At 41.7% G+C, this 26,290-nt stretch overlaps 2 protein-coding genes across 5 annotated transcripts in view; one reads left to right on the top strand and one right to left on the bottom strand.

Moving 5' to 3' along the window:
- dmxl1 (Dmx like 1) overlaps positions 1-21,484 on the top strand; it is a 91,152-nt gene extending 69,668 nt beyond the window's left edge. For 2 of the 3 annotated variants that reach the window (XM_080739642.1, XM_080739641.1), the window contains exons 34-51: positions 793-914; positions 1,602-1,859; positions 2,303-2,520; positions 4,610-4,758; positions 4,944-5,029; positions 5,341-5,542; positions 7,135-7,252; positions 8,166-8,228; positions 9,617-9,703; positions 10,614-10,735; positions 11,293-11,440; positions 13,392-13,452; positions 13,918-14,045; positions 14,866-14,943; positions 15,703-15,794; positions 16,419-16,471; positions 17,101-17,318; positions 18,520-21,484. In XM_080739642.1, the coding sequence (XP_080595768.1) occupies positions 793-914; positions 1,602-1,859; positions 2,303-2,520; positions 4,610-4,758; positions 4,944-5,029; positions 5,341-5,542; positions 7,135-7,252; positions 8,166-8,228; positions 9,617-9,703; positions 10,614-10,735; positions 11,293-11,440; positions 13,392-13,452; positions 13,918-14,045; positions 14,866-14,943; positions 15,703-15,794; positions 16,419-16,471; positions 17,101-17,318; positions 18,520-18,759 (2,443 nt within the window). In that variant the 3' untranslated portion in view covers positions 18,760-21,484. The remainder of the gene's footprint in view (positions 1-792; positions 915-1,601; positions 1,860-2,302; positions 2,521-4,609; positions 4,759-4,943; positions 5,030-5,340; positions 5,543-7,134; positions 7,253-8,165; positions 8,229-9,616; positions 9,704-10,613; positions 10,736-11,292; positions 11,441-13,391; positions 13,453-13,917; positions 14,046-14,865; positions 14,944-15,702; positions 15,795-16,418; positions 16,472-17,100; positions 17,319-18,519) is intronic. The other variant, XM_080739643.1, reaches the window with a different exon arrangement.
- Positions 21,485-22,462: 978 nt separating this feature from the next.
- Positions 22,463-26,290, bottom strand: part of hsd17b4 (hydroxysteroid (17-beta) dehydrogenase 4) — a 148,283-nt gene continuing 144,455 nt past the window's right edge. For both annotated transcript variants that reach the window (XM_080738885.1, XM_080738886.1), the window contains 4 exons: positions 25,966-26,052; positions 25,623-25,761; positions 24,992-25,119; positions 22,463-23,654 (listed from right to left, as the gene is read on the bottom strand). In XM_080738885.1, the coding sequence (XP_080595011.1) occupies positions 23,565-23,654; positions 24,992-25,119; positions 25,623-25,761; positions 25,966-26,052 (444 nt within the window). In that variant the 3' untranslated portion in view covers positions 22,463-23,564. The remainder of the gene's footprint in view (positions 23,655-24,991; positions 25,120-25,622; positions 25,762-25,965; positions 26,053-26,290) is intronic.

Raw genomic sequence — 26,290 nt, 5'->3', positions numbered from 1 at the left:
GAGAGATGGAGTGGATAAAGATAGAATGTATGTGTACAGTATGTATGTACTCTATATAAGTGAACGAAGGAATCTCATAATGTTGGCTTGTGGGATTGACTCTTTCAGCCAAGCTGACAATATTCTGAGATCGCTCTCTCTCTGACATACGCTGTTATATTTGTCAATCAAATCTGATGCAAACGATGAAGGCATCACATCCCTGCACCGTGTCTCCCCCCTTGGTGATGCTCCTCTCTGATGTAGAGGCAATTGGTTCTTTGACAGGAGCTTACAGAAAGACTTACTGGATCTCAGAAAGCAAACTAATAGACCCCCTGTCGGGTTGAGTGCTCTGTATTCCCCATGCACATTGTTCTCGGCCCCTAACCGCTCAAATTCATTTACCGCGCGCTGAAGAAACCCGTTTGATGTGAGAAATATAGCTCATATCATAGGAACGTTTGTTGAATTCCTTATTGTAAGCACGCCATTATAAGACAGTATAGTACAGTACAGTTTTCTGCCTTTGCTGGAACCGATCTCAACTGGCGATTTGGCCAACCTGCAGCTTTTTTTATCAGTTCGGGAAACAATTAGCAACAAAGTTAAAACATTAACCGTGTTTGACATTATATATTTACACCACCTTCTGTAACCCCATTAATTTCCCCACTTTTTCAAGTACAGTACTTTTTATGTAGTAGATGTCTTCGTTTTGCTCTCATGCCGAGTTTGAGTCTAATGCTTATGTGTACTCACTGTATTGTATTGTGTGTCTGTGTCTATGTGCTTGCATACGTTCTTCCACAGCCACGTGAATGAGTTCACGGGGATTGTGTACCAGAGTGTGTTGCTGTCTCAGAAGCAGCCAATGAGAACAATCAGCATGGAGGAGACTGTCCAACCGAACACTTCTCCTGCACAGTGGCCAGGTAAACATTCATTTCATACTACAGTCTGTCGCATGACGACGGTGTCACTTGCCTAAAAGAAATGATTGTCAAGCATGAAATGTGATTCATCCTGCAGTGTCACACAGAAATCTGAGTTCTAGTCCCCAACTGTATGAGGTACATCAAAAGATCTGAGTCTCTCTCTAAAATACGGTATCCCAGGCTAATAACTAGATAAAAATCTAATCATGTAAATCTTTAATGTTAAAACATTGTCTTGCCTCCCCTTGCCAGTGATTCTGAGTGTTTTTACTAACCCTCGAAGATCTACAGATTATTTTTCCCAACGTCAAGTTTACAATGTATTCACCATAGTAGTATGTGACGTTTTGAGCCTAAGCGTCTGTTCCTTAAACAATGGAAATACCAAAACACACCTACATATACAGTAAACACTGTGCCGAGTCAGCAGACCAGCGACCCAACTGGCACCAATGACACCATCAATGAGCTCATTTGTACAATGCCCTGCATGGATTTGACAATATTCTATACATAGTTAACCAGTTTGGTCAAAAGCCTCTGGCCCCTCCTATTATTACTGTTATCGATTTTTTTTTAAATTTAATTATTAGAGTATTACAGACATGTAGGTAATATAAACAGCTTATGGATTAGACATTTGCCTTATGCATGTAACCATTGTTCACATCCTTCATACTGTAGGTATTGCCTCTTTGATCCGCCTGTTGAACTCTGCGGGCGAGGAGAGCCAGCCAGGTCTGGCTGTTCTACTCTGCGAGATCCTGACCGCTGTCTTCCTCAGCCTCTTTGTCCATGGCCTGGCCACCCACTCCAGCAACGAGCTGTTCCACATTGTAGCTCACCCACTCAACAGCAAGCTGTGGGTGACCGTTTTTGGAGGAGGGGCTCGCACGCCGGTCGTAGAGAAACACAATAGCCCTGCAAAATCATCACAGCCAGGTTGGTATGATGTCTGGTTGCGTGCTTATACTGCTGGGGAGGGGTTACCTAAGGTCAGGCCTATTTGTGTCCTTCTTCCTCTCACGGAAAAAATAAAATAGAAAGTTGGCAGGGCTCCTGTCTTTTTGACTCTTTCTTCAGTCTTTCTATCTCTCGCGGTGAACAGAGGGGGACTGATGCAAGCTTGGTGTAACTTCTCTAAAGTTAACCAAAACAAGTTTGGTGATTGCGTGACAGGTCTTGAGATACCTTTAACAGTACTTTGATGTTAACTTTATCACTAGTGAGTGTTAGAAGGTGCTGAGGACCTCTAGTCGTGCCTTGATGGTACTGGCTTTTGGACCATCCATAATTTAGTACTGTATGTCATGAAATGATGCTCGTATTAAAATCGTGTACGTATTTTTTGTTTTGTTTTGCTTCCGTTTGTGTGTTTGCTCCAGTCTCACCGGCCAATGAGCCCTCGGAGCGGCGGTCCAGACGTTTCAGGATGCGTTCTTCACGCAGCAGCTCCAGGGAGGAGACGTGGCAAGACAGGGAGGGGCCGACCAGCCCCACCTGCCCCAGGCCTGAGACGGTAGTGGAGCACGAAGCACACTCCATCTTCAAGGAACGCTTCGTCCCCCCGGAACTTAGCATTTGGGACTATTTCATCGCCAAGGTAACCCGAGTGGACTTGCTGTTCTGTTGAGGCGGGGGAGGGAATAAAACTATTATTCAAGTGATCTCGTTTCAGAATATAATTACAATTAAAGCTGCAAGCAGCGATGACCGGGCCCTCGCAGCTCTACCCACGTCACAAGGGGCAGCGGTTACACTATTACACTTATTACACTATAACACTATTACACTTATTGCACTATTACACTTATTACACTATTACACTTATTGTGCTATTACACTATTACACTTATTACACTTATTACACTATTACACTATTACACTTATTTTGCTATTACACTATTACACTTAATACACTATTACACTTATTGCGCTATTACACTATTACACTGTTACACTTATTACACTATTACACTTATTGCGCTAGTACACTATTACACTATTACGCTTATTACACTATTACACTATTATACATATTACACTATTACACTTATTGCGCTATTACACTATTACACTATTACACTTATTACACTATTACACTATTACACTTATTACACTATTACACTATTACACTTATTACACTATTACACTTATTGCGCTATTACACTATTACACTTATTGCGCTATTACACTATTACACTTATTGTGCTATTACACTATTACAATTATTACACTATTACACTTATTACACTATTACACTATTACACTTATTACACTATTACACTTATTACACTATTACACTTATTACACTTATTACACTAATTCACTATTACACTAATTACACTATTACACTTATTGCGCTATTACAGTTATTACACCTAGACACAGTTACACTATTGCACTTATTACAAACCATTGAAAATATAGCAAATAGGAACTATCAATAATCGACCAATCAGAAGAGGGGGCGGGGCTAAGTTAAAACAATTAAGGTGAAGGACCCTTAGTCAAGTCATATGATACCAGCCACAACTCTGTACGATAAACGGTTGATGAGTAACAGCCAAAAAAAGGAACAATCAAGTTTCGGCCAATCAGAAGAGGGGGCGGGGCTTAGTTAAACCAATTAAGGTGAAGGACTCTTAGTCAAGTCATATGATACCAGCCACAACTGTGTCCGATAAACGGTTGATGAGTAACAGCCAAAAAAAGGAACAATCAAGTATGGACCAATCAGAAGAGGGGGCACTTCCTGTTTGGCAAAGGAAGTTTGACGCTTCGCCACGGTCACGCCGTTTTCCGAAAACTCACGATTCACACAACTTTTCATCGTTAAGGTGTCTTGAGTATGCCGAGCGAAGTTGAAGTTGATCCGATTAACCCCCTAGGAGGAGTTCGTTAAAGTGCGACACGTGAAAACGGCCAAAAATGCGCCAAAACGCCACTAATTAGTCAAAATGGCTGACCTCCTGTTTGGTTTCGGACATGGCGCCAAGAGACTTTTTTGTGAGTCCGGACGTGATACAGGTGTGTACCGATTTTCGTACTTATTTGTGAAACCGTATGGTGGGGCTGTTGCGTTGAAATTTTGTAGGGGGCGCTGTTGCGCCATTAGGCCACGCCTCCTTTATTTTATTTTTAAATACGTAATTTTTCGCCACTTGTGATGTGCGTGCAAAGTTGCGCAACTTTTGGGGTACGTTTGGTGCCTCAAAAATGCGATTCATTCGGCGGAAGAAGAAGAAGAAGAAGAAGAAGAATAATCTTTGCAAATACAATAGGGTCCTAACACTGTGTGTGCTCGGGCCCTAAAAACAAAAATGTTCTTATTGCCTCCTTTTGATTGCTTTTAGGCCTATTTAGAAGTACTTGTTTTTTTTTCATGGTCTATTAGACAAATCCACGGAGCGGCAGTCATAACTGCGGTGTCAAGCGGCTCCGCTTCGCACAGCAACTACGCACCAGCGCTCTGTGGATTCTTCTATAGTGTGAATTTTAAATAGTCATGTTTGATCTTCTGTCTGGAGAATTTCACAAATGTAATAGAAAATGGGTTAATTACACTGCATGGTCTCAAATGATCTGTTGTATCATCATAGTTTCTAAGGGAGACGTCAGCCCAAAACAGAATTGGCACCTCAATTATTTCTGATTATGAATAAATATCTCAGTGTTGTTGTGTCCCATAGCCCTGCCTTCCACCATCCGAGAACAGAGTGGAGTACGACTCAGAGGAGAGCCAGGCCAGCCAGGACGAGGATGAAGATGAAGAGGATTACGAAGACGTCTTTGACCCCAACTCCCCACTAAGGGAACATTCCAACCATAACTCCTACAGGTACAGTACACAGGCTGTGGTGTTACCATAACAAGCCAATGTTATCACTGCAAAAGAAAAACCCTTAATGGCCCTTTTGTCATTTAAAACATAATTTATTTGTTTTAAAAAAAAAGAATGCAAGTCACTGGTTCTGACTTTCACAAAATGATGTACTGTGTGCTGTTCTCTCTGTGTTGTTCTAGTTGGTGTCTGATGCGCCTAGCGATGGTTCAGTTGGTCCTGTGCAATCTCAAGTCCTTCTACCCTATGGCAGGACATGACCTTTTAGGTATGCACTAAACTCACTGGCAAACTAGGGCAAGCTGTTAGGCCATTGTAGCTTCATTCAGACCCCCACTGTTGCCAAATGTTGAACTCAACTCTCTGACTGAAGCTTTCAAGCCACTGCACCCCTAGTAAGGTCGCTGTAGCACTTAGATTCTTTCCCAGGCTTCTAACTTTTGTTCCCTGAGCCAAATGCACTTTGCTTAATGTCAGGGGTTTTTTTTTTTTTAACACATGCAAAGGTCAGGCATTCACACTCCTAAGCATACCGAGCTCACTTAACTTTCCATATAAACTGTGTGTCCGTGTCTCCAGACCTGCCTGTGGGCTCTCCTCTGTGCCATGCGGTGCTGAAGACCTTACAGCGCTGGGAACAGGTCCTTCAGAAGAGACTGGAGCTCTTTGGAGGGCCTCCCTCCAAGTACATTTCCACACACCCCCAGGATGACACGGCTGCCCCCGGCCCAGCCCTGCTCAGGCACAAGGCCCTGTTTGAACCTTCCAACACACCATTCAGGTAGGGATGGGACGATAATCGCTATTATTGTTTATCGTGATAAACACTCAATAATCTTATCGTGGATATTGAATTTATCATGAAATTGTCCTCCGTCATGCTCTGGGATCAATTTATCTTTTATTTGCTGCATATCTGGTACCACTTAAACCCTATAATATTGGTAGAATGGACCAGTAATTAATGTACTTGATACAATCTTTTTTTCACTCTCTACTAAATCTCTTTACCAAAAATAGCTGATCTAAAAGCTCACAACGCGATGCATTGTGACACGTTGTGAACTTGTAGATCGACTATTTTTGGCAAGCGTTCCACCCCAGAATAATGGATGTTGGGGTCATTTTGATTATCCCGATAAAGTCACTATTATTTTGGTCACAATTGTCTCATGGTCTGTAGCCTCGGAAACCCAGACTTCTTTTGGCGATCGGAAGAAAAAGAAGCCTGGGCGATCGCGTTATGATCACTGTTGTAGGAAGTGTAGAATTTCCCTAACCAATCAGAGTGCAGAGAGTGTCGCACCAAATGTGTTGACGTCATGACGCACCAGCGTTCTCTGCGCTGAGCAGAAGAGCAGAGGGGGGTGGGGGGAGGAGAACACATGCTATTGGCTGGAGACTTGCGGAGAGACACCGCGCCCGCCCATCTGCCTACACTAAACTAACCTTACGTGGACAGAGTGCATGGTCTGTTGATTCATGGTGTTCCTTTATAAAATACTGTATCAACTGTTATCAATCGTTGCTAAATGAATCAGAGGTTTTATATTGATTTAGAGTGGATTCAATTGAGGATGGTATTCCACATTAAAGGAGTAGTTCACCCCAAAATGACTTTTTGTCTATTGATCACTCACCTCGTGGAGACTTGAGTTCAATAATATTTGTTGCATTCCTAAGACAAAAATATATATAGTATAGTAAATTCACCCCATTGATTCCGGGGGGACCCTAATGTATTACTCCCCATCCAGGTCCCCATCCGGAATCAATCAACGGGGGTACATTTATTGTAATCAAATGTTTGTCTTTTCTTATAAAACGTGTGTGTCTTTTGTTCTCTCTCTTTCTCTCATGGACCCTGGAGAGAGACAAATTGGATTAGCACCACAAATAGATGAGAGCCATGTTTTATTTTGGGGGTTATTTTGTTTTACATCATACATACCCTTGAGCGGTCAGACATGGGGACAAGTGAGAGCTATTCTGTTAGATTTTTAACTTGCCTTCAGCAGCAGATGTGTGGAGCTTGCACATCATACACTTAACCAGTGTAATGGGGTGAAGAAGTGCCCCTCAGGGTCTCTGTACATTCACAGGTCTAAATCTATCCTCTTAAGTGCAATCACAAGTGCCCCGGCCGCTCTAACTTTCAACATATCTCTTTGGTCGCTGTTCTTGGATGAACAGCGGAGTGCACATTTGATGTAACCTGCCTCAAGCACCGAATACGTATTCAATCATATCAGCCCCGATGACACTAAATCCTTACTGAATGGACTATGAGTGCAATTAATTGCGTTTCACCAAATAATGGCTGTAATAATAGGCATTAGTAACTGTATAAGGAGAGTTTGTTTAACCTTCCAGGTCGAGCCACCACTCTGCACTGCCAGTGAAACGCCTGTGGCAGTATCTGGTCAAACAGGAGGAGATCCAGGAAACCTTCATCAGAAATATCTTCACTAAGAGACGGGACCAACATGAGGTAATGGAGTTGTTGTTGTTGTTTGTCTTGCTGCTACTAGTGCACAGTGGTGTCGCACCAAATTCTGGGCCCTGGGTACTTTAGCTGTTGAAAAATAGCAGATATACAAGTTCACTGCGAGCTTGTAGATCTGATATTTTTGAAAAATCTTGAACATTTGTGCAAGTCTTAAATATTTCAAATCCTTCTAAGGTTTTTCATGTCAAGGACTCCCCAAAATATTTAGTTCCAGGGACCCCCCCAAAAGCAAATTTTTAGTTACAAATGTTTGCTTAAAAAATACATATATTCAAAGATTTTCACAAATTTTCACGACTTTTCAAAAATAGCAGATCTACAAGCTTATGATCTTGTACATCTGCTATTTTTCAATAGTTAAAGCATAAAATAATTAAGGCCCCTCCACCTTGGGCCCTAGTAACCCAGTCCCATGTTCCCCCCCCCCCCCCCTTGTGACGCCCCTGCTAGTGCATGAACTGTCTGGAGTACTGTGGAGCACCCTGCACCTTTAACAACACCTTTAGCCATTTTGTAAGATTATAATCTAAAACACGTCCTAATATTCACCCCCTCTACAAATTGTGTCATTACTGTCTCATTACTTGTCTCCTTATTCCCGTCTGTGGTTTCAATGTTTTTGGTGTGTGCCAGCCAATTGTATTCATGCTCCCTCACGCACTGACTGCATAAATAATGCTTTTATTTCTATTCAGATGGTGTCGCTATTAATTAATTCAACCTGTTCGATTAACAGCCCCAGTAATTCTGTGTGTGTGTGTGTGTGTGTGTGTGTGTGTGTGTGTGTGTGTGTGCACGTTCGTGCATGGTTCATCACAATAATTGTTCTTTGTGTTAATTTTGTGTGTGTATGTGTCTGGCCTATGTGTTGTGCTGCTTCCCTTTACAATTAAAGTCAGTCGAGGACCAGACTGACAGTATGAAATGTTCAGGGATGGACGAGACTGGGAACTATCAGGTATTTGTGCTTTGGATTTGGCTACTGGTGGTGATGGGATTGGATGGGGGAGGGCATGGTGGTGGCAAATATGGGAAATGGAATTTAGGGTATGAATCATGGCAGCTGAATAATTGAATTAGTACGTTTATGTGTTCAATCAATAAATAGCATAACGGTGAGATGATCCCCTTCAAGGCCTATAGCCTTTAAATGTACATGGAATGCTTTTATCCAGGGCGTTCTTTGCGTGTTCACAAAGATATGTGTGAATACCATTTTAACTCCCCAGTGAACATTGGCAGCGTGCAAAAAACAGCCTGGTTTTCTGTCTAAACATATCAGAAACATACGTCACCATGCCTTAGCGCAACGGGTGCGGAATGTACGGTAGGCTACAGATGGGAGCACCCACATCACCTCATTGAATAACTAATACGGTCTGACTCACATAATGTGAGAGACATGAAAAATGTCTATCAGTGCAAACAGGGGGCCATGAGCTATGTATGTTCATGTCATATTCTGATGTAGGTCTTACGTTGAGCTGCATGAATATTCATGTGAGGCCCAGTTCAGTTGCAGATCTTTCATTATGCAGCGTGATGATGCTATGTAGAGGTTTGCAAATCTTTCAGCGTCCTCTGTCTAAGCTGCCACATTGTAGCTCGTCTGTTTGGCCTAGCGTTAATTATCCCAGCCTCTCAGAGGACATGCTATGAAGTTGAATAGCTTCTGATTAATGGGCCCAAACGCTGTCGCAGTGAATACGCATCCCACAGGGATGTGCTCTACAAAAATGGTAAACTACCTTATTTGGATTTCCATGAGTCGAGTCTGACTGCATCCTTTCTGACAGACAAAGATGTGGACTTTTCCCATTGTATAAGCCCAATAAAGACTGTAATTCAATCTTGCGCTGAAACTATGTGTGTCTCATTTCAAATACTGCTACTGTTTCAGAATGCAACATCCCTATACATAATGCATTAATGTAGCCTATTGTACTATTCCATATCGTATACCCCTTTGGATTTCTATGGCACAACATGTACTTAAATGTGCTGATTGTTGAGGGGTTGTTTTTGTGGTCATGATAACTAAACAACACTAACCATGCTACATTGTGTTGGCTGCTGTAGCATAACCGTACACTCCCTGCATGCAGCCTAACCACCAAGGCATACACACACTCTTCAACTTATAGTACATCTCCTGTGTAATTTCTAATTATGCCTCAGTCATTGGAAGTTTACGGTGAGAGTAGGGTGTTGTATTTTATCAGTGTTTGGGTCCCCCATTTGCCCTGAGAGGGAATGTTTGCCTAGGTTTGAGCTATATTGATTGGTGACATAGAGTTGGTCCGTTTGTTAATGTGTGGGTTCATGCATGTACATTTACCTCTGCAGATTGAAGCAGATCTGGGCTACCCTGGAGGAAAGGCACGAATCATCCACAAAGAATCAGACATCATCACAGCCTTTGCCATCAACAAGGTATGTTTCCCGAGGCATATTTCTTTGGTAGAAGAAAAAAAGACATGTGTAGGTAGCATTTGTGGTGTCCCCTATGGTGTGCATTTTTGGCTTTGCACTGTGTGTATCAAAAAACATTGGTCGTGTGCCCACAAGTGTTTCTTCCCAGGTGAAAATCACCTGGGATCAGCAAGCAGATAAAAACACCTCAACATAATTTTAAGAAGCCACTGTGTGCTAGCAGCAAATGATGCATCAGAAAAAACACTTTAAAACTTTAGCCTAGTGTAACCATAAACTGATAATTAGTTTTCTACAGGGTTTCATCTGCAGAAAACAACTAAATTCCAAGGCCTTGTTCACATAGTTGAAGCAACTCTCCTGTCCTTCTCCTTCGGGGATGAGGGGGGAGGGCGTCGTCATGCCTCTAGCAAGGCTTGCTAGAGGCATGAAACCACGAAGCTTCCATAGGGAATGAATTGGACGATGCCATCCCACCTCATCCCCCAAGGAGAGGGGCGGGAGAAAAAACAAAAAGTCAAGGAGAAAAAACAAAAAGTGGAAGCAACTCTAGAGTTGTTTTTTTATGATTTTGCTCTGATTAACCTTTTCGACATATTTGAGCCCCTTTTGATGTTGCTCAATCCGAGTTGTCTTTGTTTGAATGTAGCGAGAGATTTGCTGCTCTTGCGCTGCCAACAAATGTTTTGCACCCCCACCATTGAGGGAGGCACACCTCAGGTCATCATTAAACTGCAGAGAACTGGATTAGTTGATGGCCATGGGCTGATTGGAGGATGAGACATTTTCTTCTGTTTCCCTTCATCTCCCCTGTTTTGTTTCCCCTCGTTTCCCAAAATCATCCCTCTTCCTCTGTCCATAATGTCTTCCTTCTTTATTCCCACTTTTCTTATGCCCTCGTGGTTCCCAGGCCAATCGCAATTGTTTAGTCATGGCGTCCACCCACGACATTCAGGAGCTGGACGTGTCGTCCATCTTGGCCACACAGATCTTGACATGGATCGATGACGATATGGAGGCTGAAGCCAAGAGGTATGGGTGTTCACAAGCCACGGGCAAGAGATGAAAGAGAGGCCATGTTCAGATTCAAATGTATTTACAACTTTATGACTGTGTGTGTGTGTGTGTGTGTGTGTGTGTGTGTGTGTGTGTGTGTGTGTGTTTTACACTGCCTATATCTCAGCGTTTGTGTGTCTATATGGATTCATATTTGTATTGTTTACTGATGAGACTTTTGTCTGAAGGCTTTTGTCTTTTGTCTGAAGGCAGTCTGAACACACACACACACACACACACACACACACACACACACACACACACACACACACACACACACACAGGCCACATGATGTCCCATTCTTTTTTTAATGAAATGATATCTTACCAGAACACGCATAATATGAATCATACCAATTGGCAAATTCACAAACTCTGCTCTTTTAACTTGGTCTTGGCTCTTGGTAGCCTCAATGAAATATCTGTTTGAGAGAAGATAAGAGAAGATAGTGATGGCGATTAAACGAGTATCCTGACTGTGAAATCAGCCTCATAAAGTATTTCCTAACTGCTGGTTTTTGTCCTTTCCACAGCACCGGGAACGATGATTTCCTCGTGATCCACTCGCGTGAGGACTTTACAAGCCTCCACGGCACCACACCATACACCCACAGCAGTCCTGGCACACCTATCAACATGCCATGGCTGGGGGGCCTGCAGACTGGCAGGGGAGCCGCTGTGGTGAGCCTCTCAATCTACTCTGGCTTTGAATTAGATGCAGTGGTGGAAAGAGGAGTAAAATGTTTTACTTAAAGGGGGCGTGACACGGCCAAAACAGCTAATTATGGCTATCAAATTAGCAATTTTTTTTAATGATGTCATGTACCCCCATGTTAAATTATCCAATCAAATGATGCAGTACAATCAACAGCCTATCACTGGGGGCTCTGTGTTGCTGCCGACAGGCCCATACAGCTACTGTTGATGGGCCTGTCGGCAGCAACAGCCGGCTCCACCCCCTTTCCAAACCGTTTCAACAAAGACCACGTGACCTACTGTACCATAATGTTACATTTCGGCCGGTGTCATCACTCCTTTAAGTAAAAGTATCAATACTGCAATGTGGAAATACTCTGTTACAAGTAAAAGTCCGGAATTCAAAATGTACTTAAGTAAAAGTACAAAGGTATTGGCATCAAAATGTACTTAAAGTAAAAGTACTCATTATGCAGAATGTCTCATTTCAAGTTTTCAAATGTACAAACATCTTTTGAAAATAGCAGATTTGCAAGCTCACAATGTGTCATATCTAGTTTGTAGATGAGCTATTTTCCAATGGCCTAAATCTATATAGGGCTGAGGTGCAAGTAACTAGTAACTAATGTGTTCAAATAAATGTAATGTAAATGTACAATATTTGGATCCGAGATGTAGTGGAGTAGAAGTACAAGTATTGGAAATTGGAAATACTCAAGTAAAGTACAAATTGTTTAAAATAACTCAACGTGTACTTAAATAAATGTACTTAGTTACTTTACACCACTGATTGGATGATGAAGAAAAAATATTATTTAAAGTCATAATGTTTTTAAGGAGAAATAATGATACTACATACTGTAGGATGGGATTCAAATCACTGCATCCTGAACACTATTCAACTAACCCACGACTTAAACCCACTCAATGATAGAATCTGGGACTGAAACCCACATCAACAGGGAAACACAAACTCCATGAGAAATCCTGCACCATGCACCACACGTTTCTTACATTGTCCTGGTCGCGTCCCCGTTTTTTCTGTGATTACAGTAGCATAGACACAACACTGTCAAGGTGCTTGCATACTCCACAGCTTCTCTCAAATTGACCTCTGCCACTGGAGTATCTTTGAAGTCTCATACTCAGCCTGGTCTTTGCACTCAATGCAAATATGGTCACGGTCAATTGTTAAAAATTGATGTCTGTCTGACTGGGATGGACCAAAGGGATCATAGGTCTAACATTATGCTGTCTACCCATCAATTTATAAAGGAACAGAGATGTCTTTCATTGCCAAGTTGCCTGTAAAGAAAGCAGAACGTGTTCTATGTTGCTGCACACCACTTTGTTGTAGCTGACAGTGAGTGTCAGCAAGTTGCCTTTTTGACTCCAAATAGTGTGACTCATGACTCAATGTCTTGTGAGTCATTTTTGTGCAGATCACCCACTTATGTCTCTGCCCTTGACAAGTGGAGGAGTGGACTGAGAGTGTTTGGAATGCAATTGGACTCAACAATAATAAATAAATCCCTCCTTTATACAAACTGCAGTTCAAGATATGCCTTAGTAGGGTACTGGTTCGACTTTAGATGTAAGCACAATGAATGATGACTGCAATAAAAAACAAAGCATTACTGGTGATTTAATTTTTATTTGATGGTATGGTCATAACAATACAGTGTGGAATACTCTTCACACATAGATATGTCCCCGCTCAAATGAAGCATTTAAATCCATTCAAGGTAAATTATAATTTCAAACGGAATTAAAGATGTAACATTTCAGTGCCAAAATATTACATTTTAAATTCAGTGTGTGCTGTTGCTTGGTGTAAGTTTCCAAGGGGCGGACAGTTCACCCGAATCAAATCCTACACGCTTTTCTTCATAATGATCTGCACTTACCACTCCTCCTCATTTTTTATTTTCCCTAGCTGATCAAGAGGAACCTCAACAATGTGAGAAGGATGACCTCTCATCCCACACTGCCTTACTGTGAGTACCCGTGTGACCACTGACGAGCACTTTTATGAACAGTAAACCTCCTTTAACCACTTTCATCCTGGTGTCCCCATGTTGTGCTTGCATTATAAGTAAAAAGAAATCCAAGACAATTTAATTTTAGTAGCAAAAACAGCTGACAATTAGTCGCACTATGATGTATTGCAAATGCAATATGTATGATGTATTGCAATATAATATATCTAAGTACTAGGGCTTAAGTCAGGGGTGGCAAACTTTTCGGGGATGTGATCTACTCTGCCTTGTCCAAGGCTGGAGGGATCTACCATTTCCAACCAATCTGACGGTGAACATATTCACCATTTACTGTAGCTGCTAATCAGTTAGCTGCAAACACAGAAGTTATACATTAATATGTACATTACAGTACAATATAATAATGAAGTCAATATAAATGAAATGTGTTTTGTTTTTATTTTCCTGTTGTCTCATTTGCAGACCTAACGGGGGCTCAGGACGGCAGTGTGAGGATGTTTGAGTGGGGTCATTCTCAGCAGATCATCTGCTTTAGAAGCCCGGGAAATTCCAGAGTGACCAGGATACGATTCAACCATCAGGGAAATAAGGTAGGCCATGTACAGTACGATCACTCGCGCACACAAAGGCAACGGAGGCAAACGATGGCAAAGCAGTAGCTGCCCTCCTGTGTCTTGTCTGGAAGGATTTACTTTGCCCTGGATATGAGTGGAGCGCTGGAGAGTTGTTGTGCCACAGTGGTAAAAAAACAAATGACCATTTCAGAGGCTCTTAAAACATCATCTGGGAAAAAGACATGTACTGTGTTTACCTGGAATGGGCAGCAGCTGAGCCATGCTATCACATTAAGCAAAGATTTCACACGTTCTCTCAACAGCCGACACCATTAGGCATGAAGCTCAGAGAGGAGTTCTGTTTCTCCACATCCGCCCGCAGCCCAGTGATTCACCCACTTTTTTTCCTTTTTTTATAACGCTAGCCTCCAGCACTATCATTTTCGGAGTCTGTGCTGCTTGCACGCCGCTAATGTCTTATCTTGCCAGTCCTGTGCAAAAGAGTCAAACATTTAATATGCTTCAAATATTGGGAGGGGGTGTTGGGTCCATGTGGAGCACTCAATTTCTAGTTACACAAGAAGCATTGCCTTAACTTCTGAGGCCCGTTCAGACAATAAATCAAGCACACACAAGTGGCTCAAAGCAAATCGCTTTACACCGCGGGTGCTCGTTCTGTGCTAATAATTTCTTATCTTTCAGTCCAAAGCAAAAATATTCAAACGCCCTACCGTTGTGAATATTTAACACGTTTGTGTTTGCCTCACCCTCTGCTGAAATAAATCCCAAGTGTTTTCATTCCTGTTTTCCCCCCATGTTTTGTGTCTGACAAATGTGCAATATTGTCTCCATGCAGTTTGGTATTGTAGATGCTGACGGCGGATTGAGTCTCTGGCAAACCAACACCAGTGGGAATCCACCCAAACCCTACCTTGTAAGAAATGTCTTAATACCTTATGTTTCTTTTTCCTCTCCATGTTTCATCCTCACCTTTTGTCACTGTCAGGCGGAAACCTAGTACAGTATGTCCAAAACTGTTACTTTTCACAAAGTGGAAAACAAGCTGGGTTCCCAATTGGATCCAATGTAGTTATTATTTAACCGCAAGCTCTTGTTAATACTTTTCATCGGCTCAATATTTATAAAACCCACAGATGGGGCCGTCACGATTATGACATTTTGTCACTCAAATAATTGTGATTAACGATGTAATTGTGTTTCTGTAATTGACAATTACATTTCTGTTTGGCTTGTAGGCTTTGAAGTTGCACATGGCAGATATGACACATAACCTAATATACAAAGAAATTACTTACATATTTGACAACTTTATACTTGAAAAAGAACTGATAGTTCTTTTTCTGCTATTTCCACTATGTTTGAAAATATACTTTTTCATCATGTAAACGATTATGACGATTTTGACAAAAAAATGCGATCATGTCAAATAATGGCGAGTAGATGATTATGTAATAATTGATTCTGAATGGGGTACCCAAATGGTCCCCATTCAGAATCAATGGGGGTACATTATGTAATAATTGTGACAGTCCTACCCACAGACAAAATTAGTTTTGAGTGACAAGTTGGAAGTTGGAATATGCAGATACAAGGTTTCTGCCCGTGTGTTCTCTTAACTTCTGGTCTTGCTCTGTTAATCACTGAAGCCTCTGGCCTGTTTCCTTTGTGTCAGACGCTGCATTGCCACAGCAAGACGGCTCACGACTTCATGTTCGTGGGCTCGTCCTCGCTGATCGCCACCGCGGGCCTCTCCATAGACAACAGGTAAGCCAGGGGTTCTCAAACCTTTTTAGGCCGTGACCCCCAAAATAAACATACAGTATTTGAACTGGGGACCCCCAGTTCAAGCACTTTGAATTGTAGGTATTACATTTAATGTGACTCGGTTCCACAGATAAATATTGTGAAAATAGCAGATCTACATGCTCACAACAACGCCTCGCACTGCGCATGCACAGTAGATCTGCTATGTTCACGATGTTCGCCTCTTGCTTACTTAATATGTGACAGTTTGGTATTAAAACGGTCTTGAAAATCCTTAAATTGTCACTTTATAAATGTGCAGATACTGTATACACTTATGTTGGTTTGTTTACCGTAGCAGACCAAGTACAGAGAAAACTCAGGTCACGTTTATTATGGATTACGTGGCTATTGGGTACCTAAGCTCAGTGGCCTTGCGGTTAGAGTGTCCCCCTGAGACTGGGAGGTCGCGGTTCGATCCCCAGCCGGGTTATAACAAAGACTCTGTAAAATGGGACCCAGTGCCTCCCTACTTGGCACTCGGCATCAAGAGTTGGATAGGCTCCTGCCCTATTGGGCCTCATGGCTCGGCGAGGGGTGCCTAAGGAGGTTGGAATGGATAGTAATATTCTCCTGTTTCCACAGGAACGTGTGCTTGTGGGATACCCTGGTGACCCCTATGAACAGCCTAGTACATGGTGAGTCACAGCATTAAACCATAGCACAGGAATACAGGCTTCTGTTAAGCACTCTGCAACACTGTCTTGATATGCACTGCATAACTGTTATTATTGTTATAGGATTTGACTGGAGGCTTTTTTTCAGTGGCAAATCAATCGATACACACAATCCAACCTTATCTCACCTCTCTCTGGCTCATCTCCTCTCTTCCCACACTTGATATTCCTTTTCTCGCCCTCCCTTTCTCCTTCCACCACCCCCACCCCATGCCATCTTCCTCTCTGCATTCCCCTCCCCTCATCACGCCATCCTTTTCACTTTTGTTCTTTGGACCCAACTCGCATAACGCTATTTGTATTATGTATATATATCTTTATTTGTTTTATTTAACCATTTATTTATTTATTTTGTATATCTTTCCCTTTCCTCTACCTCTCTCCTCTCTCTTTCCACGGAGAACTACAAAATGATGGAGCGTGTGCAAGAAAGCTTTATACCTGTAAACTGTGATTTGACAAACAAAACTGATTCCGATTCTCAATTTCTCTGACTTCTCTCCCTGCACACATTCTCCATCTCACCCACTGCTATCATCCCCTCTCCACCCTTCCCCACCCCACTCCACTCCTCTCCTCTCCGTCCACAGCCTTCTGCTGCCACGATACGGGTGCTACCGTGCTCTCCATGGCCCCCAGGCAGCAGTTGCTGATCACAGGTGGCAGGAAGGGCTGGATCAGTGTCCTGGAACTGGCTCACAGGCACCAGCGCCAGAGCTTCCAGGCCCACGACTCGCCGGTCAAAGCCCTGGCGGTCGATCCCACCGAGGGGTGCTTCATCAGCGGCTCTGCCGAGGGCAACATCAAGGTACGTCCACAGCTTTCCGACGTCTCCCCTTAACTCTGACGGTAGACAAGTAGTCTCGCGTGGCCAGACTGTTGCCTCCGCGATTTGCAAATGCTCCCCGGCATACAGTCTGGGGCATGGAAATAGATATGATGATGAGTGCGAGATAAAGCGGATGTGACGCAACCGCTCCCTTGGTGCAGTAGCAATGACAAGTCCTACTGGAAGCGTTCTGTCTCCTTTCAAAACATTTTGGGACGTTATTTCGTCTTTCTCTCGTTGGTGTTACTTCCATGATGTTTTCAAATGTTTTCTTAAACTATACACCCATTACAAGAATATGCTGCTCGAATGACTCTGTCTGTGCGAGTGTGCTTCTGTTATGTTTCCAATGGGACTACCAGGGGACTACAGTTCCGTGCAGCAGTGGCTACTTCCAATACTCCCCGTTCGGGAGCTGCCGTTCCAGACTCTATATAGCATTCGGAGATTGTGGAATAGTTGTCTGGCTACGCGAGACTAGTAGACAAGTGGTTTTAAAAAAAAACATCCAACAGGGAAGTCAAAACCTGAAGGCACCCCTGTATTCACAGTGTGAGCTTGTAGATCTGCTATTTTACTAGTTTTTGAATAATTGTGAAAATAAATAGAATTATTATGAATTATTTAAAATGTGTATTTTTTAAATATATATTTTTAGGGTATAGAATTTGCCACAATATTGTATTGAAATTATGGTGCCAAAGTACTGATTTAGTAAATAAAGAAATCGCACCTCATTGACCAAATGAAATGTAAATACTTACTAAATGTAAAAGTAGAGCATTTAAATATGACTTTAAAAGTACAGAGCCTTTTTATATATATATATATATATATATGAACCGCTCAAACCCTAGTGTCCATATTTGGAGAACTCAAGCCAAAAATAGTCGATCTACAAGCTCACAACGCCTCGCAGCGGGGAAAGAGCAGACTAAGTGCAGAGTGAAAGGTCAAGTTTATTAAGTATTGACGCTTCAAATGAAATATCTGAAAACACAAATTTACATGAATCCAAAATACACTGATGATTGTGCTGTCAAACGATGAAACTGTATGGAATCTATGAACAGGTTGTGGGGGTCCCTGCTTCATCTCTCTCTCAACTAAGGGGTCCTAAATGTTGAAACCCCTGTTTTAAAGTCATGAACTAGCTTTAATAGAGTGTGTTCCTCCTCAGGTTTGGAGTGTGTCCACACAGTGTCTGCTGCACAACTTCCCCAACGAGCACGCCCGCCAGTCCATCTTCAGGAACCTGGGCACGGGCGTCATGCAGATCGAGGTGGGACCGGCCAATCACATCTTCTCCTGCGGCGCTGATGGAACCATGAAAATGAGGATCCTCCCTGACCGCTACAGTGTCGCCAACCACAACAATAACCACGGCAACCTTAAGAATGACGTCAAGTTCATCATATAGACACGGATGGAACGTTAAAACGCGACATCATCAGTGAAAGTTGTTGAAACTAATGCAGCGACGCGCACACGTTGTTGCGTCAGAGCAAGGGCCAGTGAGCCAGGCTTGATAACTGAGAAACCATCGGAAGTCGATCGGTTATGTGGACAGACATCGTTTGGATGGGAGGAGGGTTCCAATATGACGGAGCAATAACACCTTATGATCACCAGGTGTTAAAATAGGAGGAAGTTCCTAAAGTGTTGTGAATTTTCGATTGAACACGCAAGCGAGAGGTTCTAATCTAAAAACATGGTGCCGTACAAGAGTGACAGAGTTACGGTACTATGGCGGTCTTTGTGGGAGCTGAAGCCACAGTCTTGGGCCAGCCTGTACTGAAGGAACCACGGCACATAGAAGTGATTAAACCAAGAGATGCAGTCAAACTGAGCACAGGTTACGGACCAAGGGCATGTGCAAAGGGTACGGACCAAGGGCATGGTCAGACAGAGCAAACTGTTTAGACAGGCACCCTGTCAAAGATTGTTTTGTTGTTTCAAAATGAACAGATGTAACAATGAAAGCCCAAGAAGACCACTTTTTTTTTTTCTCCCTGCACAAAAGAAGCAAACGTGAGAGGAATATATAATAAGACTACAGCATCATTAACATGTGTTATCACCATATCCTTTTGTGTGATGTAGTACAGCAATCATAATAGTTGGGTTCTATACTCTACTGTGGAAGGGACTGGAAGCTCTTCTGGATTCATTGGAAATCCCATTGGAATGTTCAGGTGATCATAGGGTAGAGATTGAAGTATTAACTTAGGATAAAGTATTGGTAATATATAGATTGATACAGTGTATCTTGCCAGGGTGCCAAGTATTGTACAGGGGCTTGTAGCTTGTTAATTATAAAACTGCACATCACTGTTGTCCTTTATTAAGGCCAGTTGACCTCGTACGAAGCACATTATAAACCAATCGTAATAACTCCTGGTGCATTCCGGTGTTCCACGTGAACTAGTACATTTAATGATATGAACAAGTGCATGTTCCCTTGGCTGGAAGTGTGTCTTGCTATCAGTGTTTTACACAGAAAGCTGGGAAAAGGCTTTTACGGATACAAATTCTAGAAGACTGATTGTGGACCACCTGAATGCACCATTTGACGCTTTCTCTATTTGCACATACAGTATAAGTGAAGCATTAACATGTAGTGTAGTACATACTATAACATTGCTAACAAGGCTAGATGTCAGAGTGCACAGAGCCTTACATAATAAGAGTAATATTGTGTACATGATTGTTATGGTGGTGGCCTAGATTTAACCAGTGGTATTATTATAGTTATTATTAAGTGTCCTTAATCTCTGCATACTACTTCTGCCATACTGTGGCACCGTACCAGTACTGTTGGTGGTGACAATGATTATTATTACTGGTAGTATTAAGTTGCACAAAGTAGCTTTAATTTAATGTCAAGGCCCATATTGGTATTGGGACACAATGAAGTAATACTTTTTTCCTTTAAGATGTTAAGCTCAACAACATGTAGCCTATATGAAACTTTGTCGTTGACATTGGGTAGGGGCAATAAGAATATTTTAAAGGAAATCATATTTTGGTGTGGAAACTGTTTTATTCCAACAACAATGCACTTCCCTTCTCTTGACCCCAAACTCCATCTCCATATGGACCACTCATTGAAAGCTGCCTTGAGAACTATAGTTTTTAATTTGCCACACAAGAATGGTTGTTTTATTTTGCACAGTTGCTTGTTCTGGTTTACTGCAAAATAATGCTCATTTTATTTGGCACAGTGCTTGTTCTGGTTTGCCGTTTTGCTTATTGTGACTTCGTGACTTTGACAGATTCTTATCACATTTATTGCATTTTAGTTTTTCTTTTCTTTTCTTTTCTTTTTTTTAACCATTCAAAGTGTTTTATATACTTGCTCTCCAAATGGACAACATTGCCTTCCGGACATGCTTGGAAATGTAATCAAGGTCAAAGTATATGATGTGTCTTCCACAAAATAAAGGAAGGGGTTTAAGTGAGCACACATTTGTCACGTAGCCGTTTTGTCATAAGGAGTATATTGCATAATAGTTGCCACCCAGAGAACCTTGCAGCACAGCTGTAGGGAAAGTATTTGCTTTGACTTAAAAGGAGGTGGTTGTCGCTTTAGACAAGCTTTGTAGATGTGGCTTGACTGGCTTCATTGCATTTCTGTATACATGTAGAGCCATAAACTAAGCTTCTCATGATAACTCACCATAACTGTGACTAGTGGTAACAGTGTCTAAGGAATATAAATAAATAGTAAGTATATGTATGAATTGTATGTTCATATAGGAATATAGACAATTGCCGATGTGATCTTCATAATTTTGACAGTGGTTGCCTTTTTCTTTTCTTTTTTTCATCTCAGAGATTGTGCCAGGACACCTCCAAGCACAATGTGATTTTCCAGTCCAAGATAAGAATCTTTTTATTTTTATTAAAGCCAATTATGTTGTAGCTTTCAATGAGATTGAGCAGGAACGTGTCTTTCACTGATTGCTTTCACCCCACCATTTAATTGATTGGTGTAATCTATATACTTGATCAACATGTCTGCGTGTTGAGCTTTTGCACATTAGATGGCTTTATCAACTCGGAACCGCCACGTTAGATTCTAATCTGACCTCCTGCCCCTCCCCATGCACCCGCCCTACAATCTCACAAAATGTGAATATGAGCTCAGATAATTCTAATTTTATAATAAGATATTATGTAAATCTCATTGTACTATTATATACATAAAATGTTAAGGATGTAATAAAAAAGATGAACTGAAATGAACATGGCTGCAGAATGTCTGTCATTTGTGAACACAGCGTGGGCTGTCTTGTCCTTGGTTCGACTGCATTCGGTAAGTACACATTTGTATTTCAACAGACAGCACAAACAACGCAGCAGGGATGAGTGGTAGGACCTCCACAAAGAATGACAATGGTGAGTGTGAGGACCAGTGGTGGAAAGTAGGGAACATACCTTAAGTACAACTTTGAGGTGTTTTTACGTGATTGGAGTATTAACAATTTCCAATCCTTTTACTTCTACGCCACTGAATCTCAGAGGCAAATGTACTTCTACTGTACTCTGCTACAACTGTTTGAAAACTCAGTTACTTGGTAGGTTTTGATTACAAAACGTACGTTAACCACTTCAGCCCAATACAGGTATCTGTACTGTATATTCTTTTATTTGAAAATAGCCCATGTACAAGCTCACAATGCGTTGTAGATCAGCTATTTCCAAAGGATATACAGTATTTGTTATAGGACATGACAAATTGTGAAATGGGACATTAGTACTTTTAGTACTTGTATTTTGATGTCAATACTTCTGTTTACTACTACAGACTACTTTTTTGATTGTTTTATGTACCTGTACTGTGCAGCACTTTGGAAACCCTGTGTTTGTAAAACGTGCTATACAAATAAATTGGATTGGATTGGACTTAAATAGATTTTAAATACCGTACTTGAAACAGTATTTCTATCTATTATCTATTGATAATTTTACTAAAGTAAAACATTTAATTGGAGTAATTATTCATCCACCACTGAGATCAGAGATGCTTCTCTGTGATAAGCAGACCTTGACTTCACCCTGCTCAAACGTTACAAATTTGGAGACATTAATTTCCATGGCAACAGCAGCTCATGATTGGTTGGGATTTATTAGAAAACATCATCTGATACATGTTTCTCCAATTATTGTCCATTAGTTTCACCACTCACCTTGACACTCACTTCTTTTGAATATGCGTTCCATTTCTAGAGACGTGTAAGGTCTTGAGTGGCATAGAAATGATTAAAGGACCCACCTCGATGCCAAAGAAAAAAGTATTAATAAAATGAACGCTTAGTTGAGTTTAGGTAATTAATTAATGTATTGTAATTGCCACTGTTGGCAATGTCACTAGCATCCTGTTTAACTATTAAATCACTATACATTTTATTACAATCATTAAATATAAAGTGTCTGGAAAGTGGAAAAATGATTAATGATTACAGTATCAAATATAAACTAACATCATTGACGACTGCATATTACAGTATTGGTATTGATGCATTAATAGACCAAACAGAGTAAAATGACAAACAAAGATGACATGTTTCTAGTCAACAAGTAAATGCTATTTTACACTTTCAACAAGAGTTTTGACTCCTCGCTTGGATTGCCTCCTCGCTTGGACTCACAAACCAAGAGATATGTACCCTAAGGCTGTCAAAACAAAGAAGCCATCCTCATTATGCATTGCAAACATGGACAATTATGCGACATCTCTGGGACATCTCATGCCATTTTTACACCAGGAAGTGACAAGGGGAAATCTATAAAAGACCCGCTGCATGGGTTCACATTAGAAATTTCAAAGGCAAGCATGAGTTCACAATTTGTCAGAGAATAATGTCTGTTGGGGTTTAAACAAAATTCCAGCCATGTGAAACATGCTGTTCCATTGATTACAAAGCCAGCTCAACTCCAACTTCCATCTGCACTCCTGACTTCCCTTCAAAACATAACACCTTTAAAAAACGGCATCAAAGATAATCCACATTATCTTTTCACATCTTGTTCAAGTCAACACACGGAAATACAGTATATGCATAAAGGTACTGTATATGGTATCATTTACAATGTGTTTCTGATGAAAGGCAAAAGTATTTAATGTCGCTATTCAAAACAGGAGAGGATGGAAGGAAGCTATAAGCGCTGTCCCCACTTGTGCGTTGGTTTCAGGATGTCAGAGTAGTTGGTTTGAGGAGCTCACAGCTTGGCATAATCTTTGAGGATGATCTCAAGTTTCTGGCTCTTCATGATGTTCCCCCGGATCTTCAGTTTGCCAGCTAAGAATGCCTGGGAGGAAGAGAGGGGAGAAGGGCATTTCATTCACCTTTACTTCTACAGTCTATATTTTTATTGGACAGTGGTGGGAGGTAATAGTGCCAAATGGCCTCCGGTTGGCCCATCACACAAATGCCAAAGCAAGAAGCTATTCTTTTATATATATATTTGACACTTGTTCGTTCTGCAACAGAACAGTAATGGAATACATCATTCACATCCACAATGTCAAAAGGACCTAAGTGAGAATCCAATTTTCCAGCAAAACAAAGAAAAAATAATAATCTCTCTCGCTTTCCTTCTTGCAAATTTAACTACTGTGGAAACGGCATGGTCTAGAATCAATCAGAATGTGACTGCCATCATGACCTTGGATGACATTTATGGGAACACTTGTCAACTGCATCCCTCTAATTTTTGTCATGCAGCTCCATTTCAAGGCTTTCACCGTCGTTATTCTGAGTTTGCTGAAGAGACTGGAGAAAGGTCCCATCATCGAGGCCTTGCGGCCCTCTACAGGAAGAGTGCGCACACAGTGCCCTCCGATCAATATCAAGCACTCTCAGAAGCACATCCAGCACTACTGGGTGCATATAAATTCTGCACACAGCGTCGTCTGCTTCCTGTCACGGGGGGGGGGGGGGGGGGGGGGTACAGTACGGCCATAACAAGTACCAGCAGATTGATTATTGGAGCGCAGAGTGCTTTCCGAACCAAGTCCGAGACATCATTACTTTCCAATGTTTCTTTATCTGACATGACAAAACCCAGGGAAAATCATTAAAAATAAATGACAGATTCTTCCAAATCACTTTGTCTCCATTAGAACGGACTGGAACGATATGTAGTGTCTTGCCCGCGCTTTGACAACACCTCTCTCTTTAGAGACTGGGAATATTCATGGTCCTTTTTTGGTTTGTTTCACTCAATGATAATTGAAAGTTAATGGAGAAAAAGAATTCGCAAATACATTTATATATACTGTTTAAACTATGTAACATATCTCTTAACACAATTCAATTGATGGATTCCCGATTAAGCCGGTCGATTAGACATTTTTGTGATTAAAAACCAAGTTCCAACAACAGTAAATATTTGAAAACAATAGAACATATGATTCTGATCTGCTAATAGTTTTAGCTGGATATTAGCTCCGGACAGACCCTCTTACAGAAGGCTACCTCTTTTAGAGCCATGCTGTAATTCTTTGTATCTAATCCCGGCCCGTTCAGTTCACACATGTCAAAAGCTTCCATTACTGAGACGCCACTCAAGGTGGCATTTAATGAGCCGTGTCATGATCAATGTGACGGAGGGATGGTGTAGGTGTGCCCTCGCTCGTTTGTTACCTTCTGGGGGTTGATGGTTCCCTGCACCACCTCCATGAAGTCGCCATCCGACACCGTGAACGTCACGTCCACGCGGCCGCTGTACGGGCCTTTGTGCAAGGCACCGGTGCCGCTCTTCAGATCAATGGCTGTTGGCAGATGCACACCGGGGAGATGGAGAACAGAAAGGGAGGACAGAGATGAGATGAGAATAAAACATGAGGAGTCTCCTGTAAAGCAACATTCCCAGGTGGAATCTATCCACTTTGCTGAAAGACAAAGACCTTTTGGAGTGCCCCATGTCTACAAATGTCTAAGAAAAAAAAAAAAAAAAAAATATATATATATATATATATATATATATATATATATATATATATATATATATATATATATATATATATACACTTCATGTGACCAATTTGGTCAAGGTTTCTGCCCAATAAGCACCCATTTGACCTCCATTATAGGAATTTTAGTGAAATAGTATAAAACATAAGTGTGGATGTCTTTCTGTGGCCTACTGGCATTGTTGTGTAAGATACTGATCGATCCAGCGCTTTACAGGAAAAGAAACCCTGGTATAGAACCTCTTAATAAAACTTTTGATAGGAGAGGAAGTTGTATTCCACTATGCGCCCACTCAACTTACTCCACTGAGCCACGGTCTTGCCATCTTTGGTGATCTCCCAGCCGAACACAGTGTCGACCTTCTTCACCAGCTCTGAACCCAGGTCTTTAATGCGCCGGCCAATCTCTGCGAACACCAGCTCACTCTGAAGGCCCCCTGCCTACAGAGAGGTAGAAATTCACCACATTTTCAGAGAGCATTTCATATAATGCTGCCAACATTTCTTATATTTTGGTCTCCCGATGTTTACACAGAGAAAGAAGTTACAAGAAAAGAAACGAGCAGAGGAAGCATCTGAGAAAGACAGAACGACAGACAAAGACAGAAGGAAGCAACAGAATGGTTTATTTTCAGCCTGACATACTTGAGTCAGGGCCTCTGGCAAAGCCTCTGGTGTTCCATGTAGATCCACATAAGCCCCAGACAGCACCACGGCATCGGTCTCTTTAACCTGGATGAACAGAATACAGAGCAGAGTAACACATCACAAAGACACATAGAGCACTGTAGTGCACTGCTTCTCAATATAATAAGCTCACGGTGAGCTTAAAGTCAGGACACAATCTATTGGATTCATCATTAAAATAAACAGGCCCTGACCACCCATCTGACCACTTCCTGTAACACGGCAGGCCAATCGGCGGCAGGGATAAGTGGTCATAAGGTGGGCCACAGATGCTTTAGACTAG

Source organism: Nannobrachium achirus (assembly GCF_963921795.1).
Source record: "Nannobrachium achirus genome assembly, chromosome: 12".
NCBI classification, from domain to species: Eukaryota; Metazoa; Chordata; class Actinopteri; order Myctophiformes; family Myctophidae; genus Nannobrachium; species Nannobrachium achirus.
Note: the sequence above shows the minus strand (reverse complement) of the source record. Positions and strands in the feature narration are given on the sequence as shown.